This window comes from Penaeus chinensis, chromosome 26, assembly GCF_019202785.1.
Source record: "Penaeus chinensis breed Huanghai No. 1 chromosome 26, ASM1920278v2, whole genome shotgun sequence".
Classification (NCBI taxonomy): domain Eukaryota; kingdom Metazoa; phylum Arthropoda; class Malacostraca; order Decapoda; family Penaeidae; genus Penaeus; species Penaeus chinensis.
In genome coordinates, this window is record NC_061844.1 from 13,655,575 (window position 1) to 13,665,574 (window position 10,000).

The 10,000-nt window shown below is 39.5% G+C and overlaps 1 protein-coding gene across 2 annotated transcripts in view; it reads right to left on the reverse strand.

Moving 5' to 3' along the window:
- Positions 1–5,087: 5,087 nt before the first annotated feature.
- LOC125038940 (trithorax group protein osa-like) overlaps positions 5,088–10,000 on the reverse strand; it is a 36,032-nt gene continuing 31,119 nt past the window's right edge. Inside the window, exons 3-6 of one of the 2 annotated variants that reach the window (XM_047632627.1) lie at positions 9,528–9,675; positions 8,287–8,352; positions 7,038–7,153; positions 5,088–6,783 (exon numbers count right to left, since the gene is read on the reverse strand). In XM_047632627.1, the coding sequence (XP_047488583.1) occupies positions 6,589–6,783; positions 7,038–7,153; positions 8,287–8,352; positions 9,528–9,675 (525 nt within the window). In that variant the 3' untranslated portion in view covers positions 5,088–6,588. Of the gene's footprint in view, positions 6,784–7,037; positions 7,154–8,286; positions 8,353–9,527; positions 9,676–10,000 lie in introns of those variants that run through there. The other variant, XR_007116087.1, reaches the window with a different exon arrangement.

Consider the following 10,000-nt stretch of genomic DNA (forward strand, 5'->3'; position numbering starts at 1 on the left):
TGAATTTCTTTCATGATCATTTTGTAAATCATGCTCGGTAATGATCCAGTGGTTTTCTGTGTGGTTTACGTCAGCATTGTTGCCTGGCTTCTGTTTTGTGAAGTTGATTCTATGCCATCCAGTGATTTAGCTAAACATCACGATAGCACCTGCTTTAACCACACTATCCCCCAAATGTTTTATGAGAAGATAATTATACTGATTTACTCTTTTTCCCTCATGAAACATTAAAATATTGCCTAACCCTCTCTTTAAGAAGCAGTTCCACATCATGAGTGAATATGGGTGTTTCACTGTAGGCTCATCACATTTAGAGATCGAGAGGGTCTTAGTAACTTCGTGACTGTCTACGATTAAAAGTCACTGTAATAATACGTCTAACCACCCATATTTATCCCATATTAAATACTAATTAATAATCCTCCGTGCCCTCTGAGCATTTCTCAACAAAGGTTTCTTCGTATGTTTCCTGCTCACATAACCGAGTTCATGAAAGCTCCGTTCTTAAAGACACGTCCCCAAAGACACTAGGGTTTTCTTCTACATACCTTTTTCGAAAGCGCGAGGAATAGGCCCCCAGTGCTTCTCAGTCCAAGGTTTGTATAAGTACTTGTATAAACCTTGTCTCAGTCCCCCTTGGCCGTCCAGACCGCGGTTTCTGGGATGCTGTTCTTCCGCTGTTCTCTTTTGCGTTACGAGCTAGCCGGCTGTCGAGCGATTTCTCCCCACTAGGCCCATTTCCCTTTGTTCCTACGGGCGGCTTCCTTTTAAAATTATCTGGATAACTTCCTTACATGTCGGTTCCTTCGTCGGGGGTCTACAATATCTTCACCTCATAGGTTCCAACCCAAGCAAGCAACCAATACTGACGCGCTTCCGGGTGATGTAGCCCCCCCCCCCCCCCCTTCTGCCTGGTTCACAAACTGTTCACCTCACATGTTCCGACAGGAGAGAGCCCAGACCCAGTAACAGTTATACCCACACCTAACCTCAAGCATTATCTCGGGGTCTTCCAGGTCGTCGTTGTTGGCGGGAATCGCGATCGCTCTCCGCCGTTCCTTATCGGACAGCGGAGGGTTGGGTTTCGCGGCCTCGACGAAGAACTGTTGATGGCTGGTGTCGGTCTTTTCTGTAATGACACGGTGTCTTACAGTTCCACTGGCAGTACACCGTGATTGCGCGGGTATGATAAACTCGCGTCGTTATTTTCGATATTTTGCAATGAAATCGACATAGTTGTTATCCTATTTGATTGGGTCTATTGTGCTGGACGTCACTGTCTGTGGGCCCGTCGCGTTCCAGTGTAAATCTAATTGGCTCATTAGATTTCCCTTACGCCATGCGCTGCGAATCCGTCCGATTTTTCGTCGCATTTAACGACTTTTTGCCATTTTTTAGCTGCACTGGGGCGCGAGATTGCTGCCTTTCCTGGATTCTACACCTTATTTAGCTTGTTCTTTCGTTTCTTGCTTCTGTGAGTTCTCTAGTAGTTCTCTGTCCATATTCATTCACTGAGTTGCTGCGCTTGGGCGAGGTTCTCGTGTGCCCGGAACTTGCAGACTCTTGTGCTGCAAGTTTTTATTTAAAATGCTCGTGCAACTGCGGCTTTGAGCACATTTTGATACAAGAGCTGGTGTTTTTTTTTTTTTTTTTTTTACTTACTCATTTCGCTGATTTATATATGCAAAATGCCAACGACAAAAAAGACCCAGGGCTTGCATCGAGACTGTCAAAACAAAAGAAATAGAGACAACTACATGAAAGGGGTGGCGGGGTTTCGGTGCGAACACGTCAGAAACGGTAATCGCGGTAGATTTGTACGTTAAAATGGACTTCGCCAACAAACCCGTAAAGGCTTGCCAATCAAGTTAATCAAGGTATGTTTTGTTGCTAAGAAAGGAGAATAGTATATTCCTACAACCTGTTTGATTTGAGGGTTCGAAATCACTGTGAGCGTGAAGTGTAGCCCTCGCTAGCTGGGCAACTCGATTCAACATCTCAGCATGCATGCACCACAGGCAGTGTCAGTGTATTGTAAGGTAGTACAATGGCCTAGTATTCAGGTGGTGTGGGCCACATGAGTCCACACCAAGTGGCAATTTATATGTTTGTTGATGTAGGCCTACTGGGTACTAAAACTAATATTTGTACATTAGTATTTCATTGTAATGGCTGTGTAACATACATATATGTTTTTTTTTCGAGATGAGCATAACAAACATTTAAACTTTGATTGCTTGAGTTGTTCATTTATTTTTCCAGACCTAATACAAGAACAGTATACTAACTGTTGGTCTTGTGTCCACGGATGTTGGACCTTATCTTTTGCAAGTATCACTGTATCTTATACACCTTTCCTCAAGTGTCCGATGCCGATTTGATGAATGATTATTCAACCACTGGGAACGAACAAAAATTTCCTTTAATCAGTAGAACTTTTGAGTAGAGTGCATAACATACAAATTGTTACTTATATTTGTTCAACCAATGTGACGAACACATGGATCTATTGTGATCGTGATTGAACAATTTCCGCATAATCAGTAAAACTTGAGGAGGGGTGTAGATGGGTTGATTGGAAAATAAAAAATACTTTCAGTTGATCAGAAAGCCCCAAGTTGAAACTGAAAAAATACTCACTTGATTGGAAATGATTATCATTTTGATCCATGTTAATAGATCTCAATAAAAAAAAAAAAAATAAAAAAAATCAAGCGAATTGGGGCCATGCAACCACGAAAAAAAAATCCATCATATTTAAATAAAAAGCCAAACAATGAACCTAGTGTGAATATTTTATGTAACCTACTACACTTGTACTTGAAATTAGCATAGCCTATCCATAACTCTGCACTATGTACTCACATATGTTAAGGGAATAACCGTTGTAACTTATTAAATAAAGCCATTAGAATTTAATTTGAATTTTCAAGTCCTGCATATGTTTACACAGACTCCAAGCCCTTCCACTTTGAAAAAAAGGAAGTCCGTGTATGTGATATCATCTCATAAAGAGTTCTTCACAGCTTGCCTTAGGTCATTCTGGCGCAACCCCTTCCCAATTTGTTTGAATGTTTTACAGTTTTTTAAGTGAATGTCATAATCAATTAAAAAATATTGTCAAGTGAATGGCACAAAGAAAATTATTAGAAATGGAAAATCAAGAATAACAAGAAACACACTTCAAATTCTGCGGTGCGAGCTAAAGTGTCTGTCTCCACACAAATTTGAAAGAGGGCAAAAAGAAGGCTAATGGAAAACTAGATAGAACTGAGATCAGGGTCGATAACCATCCAACAAGTCCATCATTACATCTTGAGCTAATGGATCTTAACCCCACCATCCAAAGAGGAATTGATGCACAGAATCAGTGGGAAGGGGGGGAGGGGGGGGTAAGTTTTCAGCCTTGTTATTCCCAACTCCAAGTTTGTTGCCATGATTCCGACAAAGAAAAGTTTACAACCGCTGCACACTACCTGCTTTCATTTGCCAACTGGTTCATAAAACATTACCTCGCCATGAGTGTACAGAAGGTATCACTTAACCTCATCATAAAAGCACTCCCAGGTAAGGAGCATTTCACTTGAGAATTAACCCTTTAAAGACACATTGCCTTGGTCAGATTGGGCTCAAGGACAGAAAGCAGCTGTGCAAGGCAGTTTGATACATCCCACCCTCTTGCCCTTTACCTTATCAGCATAGTGTGTGACTGATCTTAAGTTATCTACCAATTCCCCCCCTAGGTGGTTTTGAGAGAAGAACTAGTGATTGCACCATCCGTGGTATTTATGTTTTTGATGTTCTTGCGAGACGAGGTGTTTCATACAGTGCCCAAATTCAATTCCAGCAATGGACATATGGGGTTATTCTATTTTCACCATGTGTCCTTCATCAATATATAATAGAAAGCCTTGACTTCCCTCAAAATATACTTAGCTATATAAATAACCATCTATGGTCTGTAGTCTGCCACTTGCAACATTTGGTTTACATCTAGTGGCAGCTATCTGTCTAATTCAACATGTTTCACTTACATATCACATGCCCAGTTCTACATCAACATGGTATGGCAGAAGAGGCTTCTATAATCAAAAGTTTACTGAAAAATAGGACAATAATTTTAACATTGTATTGGGCCATGATAAAAAAAACTTTCATCTTTTAATACATTTGCCGATATTGCTTATATTTTTCTCTGCAAATTTACAAACACTGCATTCTGCCAATCAGAGAAGCAAATTGTCTCACGGATGATAAGAATACACAACAGATCTACGGAAATAATAAACCCTCTGAGATCCTTTTTTTCCCCGTTTACACTTACTTGCATGACTCTTCCAGGCTTAAATAAAATACCTTCTTTACATTGGGCTTTATAAAGCTTTTACAAAGTATACACAACTCTCTACAAGGTGTCAATAGGAAGTTCTTTTGGGTAAAAATATGCGAAAAAATATGTATGACTTACATGACATTAAAACCCATCTTCAAAACAAGATACATTGGTTTGTTTGAATGTAATATAGTTTTAAAGATGAATGACATATACAACTTGAAAATATTTGTAAATGAATGGCACACTTACAGGGTTGGGTTCCAATAATTATGTAAATTATTAGAAAATTAAGTGTGTTAACAAAAATAAAACATGCAGTTTCTCAATAACTTTTTTTGACAAAAATACTAAACCATTTCTACAAGACTCTTTCCTTGTTCAAGCAATAAAAATAAATCGGACAAACTTAATCAAATTAAAGGATGACTAATAATTTCTCACCTTAATAATTATTATCACTGTCTTTCTCTTTTCTTTTCACTTTTTCTTGCACACAGCATTGAAAAAAATGAGAGAGAGAGAGAGAGAGAGAGAGAGAGAGAGAGAGAGAGAGAGAGAGAGAGAGAGAGAGAGAGAGAGAGAGAGAGAGAGAGAGAGAGAGAGAGAGAGAGAGATAGAGAGAGATAGAGAGAGATAGAGAGATAGAGAGATAGAGATATAGAGATATAGAGATATAGAGATATAGAGATATAGAGATATAGAGATATAGAGATATAGAGATATAGAGATATAGAGATATAGAGATATAGAGATATAGAGATATAGAGATATAGAGATAGAGATAGATATAGAGATAGAGATAGAGATAGAGATAGAGATAGAGATAGAGATAGATATAGAGATAGAGATAGAGATAGAGAGATAGAGAAAGACTCACTCTTACACCACATGTCAAATCTTCACTAAAGTTACACCTAACAAACTCCATCCATTAGATCTAACATCTAACTATCTTTACACTAACAATTAAATAAAGAAGAAAAATAAAATACGCATATTAAAAAGAGAAGACTCTTTGTTTTGTGTTTTGTTTGTTTGTTTGTTTATAGGTTTGAGACTGTCAAACATTCTCTCCGTCAGTTGGTCTATGGCAATTGTTTTCTTATTATGTAATAGAAAAATTGGCTGACATTGGGTGATGAAAATTAAAACTGGAGAATAAATTATTGAATAAACAAAGTAAATATATAATAATAATAATAATAATAATAATAATAATAATAATAATAATAATAATAGTAATAATAAAAATAATAAAAATAATAATTTTTACTCAATGTTGCTGGATAATCTCACTGTATACTGTCATTCTATTTTGTGAATTTTATTTGGCTTTCCACGGTTCCACAAGCGCTCAGCCACCACAGCGCCAATTTGTAACCTTACATGTCGTCAACACGTTTCCCCTTTCCTCAATTTTTTTTTTTCTTTAAGGATTTTTTTTTTTTTTTCTAATACTCTTCATATCAATGTTTATATCACTGTTGTTGTTGACATTGTGATTTGAATTTTATCAACAAGAGTAAATAAATAAATAAAAATTTGAGGAAGAAGGGTAAACAAATAAGCTAGGAAGAACTGACTTTTTGGTAATTAATGACCTGTGGAGCTATTTATATGTGAAGATAATCAATGAACAAAAGGCCACAAGGGACTTGGCGTGTATTCTTGCCATTCCATGTCAATAATAACAGTAGTTGTACATAATAATACTTCTAACAATATAAATAACAAAGAATGACAACCTTGGGAGAGTGAAAAGCAAAATCAGAGATCATCTCCTCAGAAGAAAAAAAAAAAAAAAGAGAGAGAATGTTTGTCCTCTTTTGAGAGCGTACAAGGAACAAACGGAAAAATTATAAAAATAAATGTCACACTTTCAGGGACACGCGGCTTTTGCTTTTCCTTTTCCTCTCTGTCTGTCTCCTATTTCCTCCTCATCTTCTTTTTTCCTCTTTTCCCCTCATGCTTTTTCTTCTTTCCAATCTTTGTCCTCTTTTTCCTCCTCCTCTTATCATCTGCACCTACTCCTTCTTCCTATTCCTTGCATCTGCTTCTGTACTTCCAGTAGTCAGTCCTCCTTGCTTTTCCTTCACTTTTCCATCTCTTTGCTCTCTTTATCTCCATGTAATGTATTCTTTTCTATGTCCTCTACTCCTCCCTTCTTCTCTTTTCGCCTATCACCTCATCCTTCTTTGTACCGTCTTCTTCTTCCTACTCCCCCCCCCCCTTACTTATCGCAGTGCAGTGTCCTATGCCTTGGCCTCTGTCTCAGCAGCTGGTGGGGGGGCACTCTTGGCCCCTTCCTCACCCGTTGCCTTGGGTTCTGGAGGGTCAGGGAACAGATCCTTGATGGACCCAAGACAGGCAGCTGCTGCATTTGCCTTGGCCAGCTTCTTGGACGATGCTGCTACTGAGGGCCGGAACTCATGCCCGTTTACTATCACCTGCAGGATAAAGACGATGGGTGAAGATATCAAGCACAACATGGATACTAAAATCAATGAAATAGAAAAATAATAATAAGATAATAATAAAATTAATAATTATCCTTTTAATAATAAATCTAATACTAATATAATGATACAGGAATACAATAATGCAAATGATACTACTAATAAGGAATGAGATGAGTGGAATAAAGTAGTGGAGACTAGATCATTACTAGTGCGAGTGAGGCAAATAGGGTAACAGGCCTTACCTTCATGAGGAAGTTCTTCTTGTGGTCTGGTCCACAGTCGTAGATCATGTCGAACTCCGGTGGCGGCCACTCACGCTTTGTGCACAGCTCAATCAGTGCCGACACAGGATGTTTCCCTAGATACAAAGATATATTTACATGTCAAGGAGAATTCAATGAACTGAATATTTAACCCATTGGCGACAGGTATAGAAAATTTAATACATAAAAAAATAAAGAAAAAAATTAAAATAGTCATAACTAGTCTTGTTTATATACATTAAAAAATGAAGGAAAAACGAAGACGAACCGCATAAATGTTAGAAGTCCACTCTTGGTCAAAATTCCTCAAACACTCCTTACTTTACAGTATGTGGTAAATGTATATTGCCACCCATACTGTATATATGTATCCTGCATCATACATATACCGACTCCCAATTCTTTACTTATGCCGGTGAAACACTCTGTAGTCCGGTTCCAAAGATCAAGCCACTTAAAAATGGCAGGTCTTCAGGTGTGGTCCTCAGTTCAGCCCAATGCGATTAACATAACAATTAACAATTCCCTGGTTATACAATGAACTCTCGACTGCTTGAGGTGTGGTGCAGCACCTACAGGACTGGCTAGTGTCCAGCAGCTCTATAGAGAGGCAGGTAAGAATCCTCATATCAGCTAGCTGTTTATAAATGCCATGAGGTAAGAATCATTTGTACACACTGCAATCATCTACAAAGTTAAAATGATCCTCCACATGAAACTTGGTTGCCACTGTGCAGGGGTGAGTCTTCTAGGATTTGCCATGAGAACCACTTTTAACCGTTTGATGACAGGCGAAGAATTTTTTTTTTAAATCTACACTCTGGAGATCAATGGCAACGAGCTGACTTTGAGCGCAGGAGTTCGGTACATCAAGCCAAATCACCAGCTTGTAGCACTTTGGCGTGCCGCCACGGCTCACGGAGGGACCCATTGGGAAGGGGTTAATAAGCAATGAACAACCCCAAAATGTACAAATGCTGAGCCCACATCCTTGTCTCAACAGGGGCCACCTACTACTCAAATAGGGAACAAATCCTACTTACCTCTGGAGGGCTGAAACTCCAAGACAATCTAGTCTCCATAATTGTTCAGCTTTCGACAAGCGCCTCCAAAATAATCCCTCCTAAATCTCAATGAACTGAGACACATCTACCAACAGGTGCTAGAGGTATAACCTTTTCCATCCCAATGCTCATCTTTGAAAAGCTGAGGCAGTTACTTGGCTTACCATCAAATTCCTTGAGTTTGGGTGCAGCTGCCCTCTTTGGTGCGGACTCCTGCTTGGCATGCAATCCTGGCAGGAGGGAACAGAATAACTATGATTAGAATTGTGGCTAAGGATTTTCAGTAAAGTCTACATAATCAGCAGTAGATCAGTCAGAATCGTGGTTTGGATCTTCAGTGAGAATTACATGATCAGAAGTGGATTGGAAACTTTAATTAGGGCAGAAGCAGAATCAAAATTTAAATTAGACTGCCCTTATCATTAGATGGCTTAAATACACTTATATACTGGCAGAGCCATGCATGCAGCACTGACCAACAAACAGCACAAGCTGAAGGATTGGAAAACAAATACAATTTGATTGCTAGAGCCCCACACACAACACAAATATGCTCTTTCCTGCGCAACCACCACTCTCTCCCGTGAGTGATCACATACTACAACCTCTTTCACTCTTGCCTTCACACTTGGATCATTCACTCATTTTCATTCCTGCTCTGCACTTCCTTCCCTCCTCCCCTCCTTCCCTCCCTCCCAACCCTCCCTCTCTCCCTCCCTGTCCCCTCCCTGTCCCTGTCCCTGTCCCTCTGCCTCTCTCTCTCTCCTTTTCCTTATCCCTCTCTACCTCTCCTTCTCCTTAGCCCTCTCTACCTCTCCTTCTCCCTATCCCTCTCTACCTCTCCTTCTCCCTATCCCTCTCTACCTCTCCCTCTCCTTATCCCTTTCTCTCTCCCTCTCCTTATCCCTTTCTCTCTCCCTATTCCTCTCTCCCTCTCCCTATTCCGCTCTCCCTCTCCTTATCCCTCTCTCCCTCTCCTTATCCCTCTTTCCCTCTTTCCCTCTTTCCCTCTCCCTCTCCCTCTTCACTACCTCTTCCCTCAGCCTCTCACTCTTCACTATCTCTTCCCTCAGCCTCTCACTCTTCACTATCTCTTCCCTCTGCCTCTCTCTCTCTCTCTCTCTCTGCCTCTCACTCTTCACAATCTCTTCCCTCAGCCTCTCACTCTTCACTATCTCTTCCCTCTGCCTCTCTCTCTCTCTCTGCCTCTCACTCTTCACAATCTCTTCCCTCTGCCTCTCTCTCTCTCCCTCTGCCTCTCACTCTTCACCATCTCTTCCCTCTGCCTCTCACTCTTCACCATCTCTTCCCTCTGCCTCTCACTCTTCACCATCTCTTCCCTCTGCCTCTCACTCTTGACCATCTCTTCCCTCTGCCTCTCACTCTTGACCATCTCTTCCCTCACCTCTCCTATCAGTCTTGACGTCGACAAGCAGGGGCTCGAGCGTCCCCTTCCTGTTCTTGCCAAGACCTTCACCAGGAGTCCATCCCATCTTGCGCATCATCTTCATTCCAAACAGTGATGTGATTGGAGCAGTGGCATGCAACTGGCCCTGAAATCATGCCAATCAAATTAATAGAAATACAGTAAAAATTGAGTTTTTGTGTGTGTGTGTGTGTGTGTGTGTGTGTGTGTGTGTGTGTGTGTGTGTGTGTGTGTGTGTGTGTGTGTGTAAATATATTACATATATTTATGTATATTTATTATATACAGATATATATATATACATGTATATATATATATATATATATATATATATATATATATATATATATATATACATATATATATATATATTTATATATATATATTATATATATAGTATATATTACATATATCATTTTTATAAATATTATACATTATATTTATCTATTATA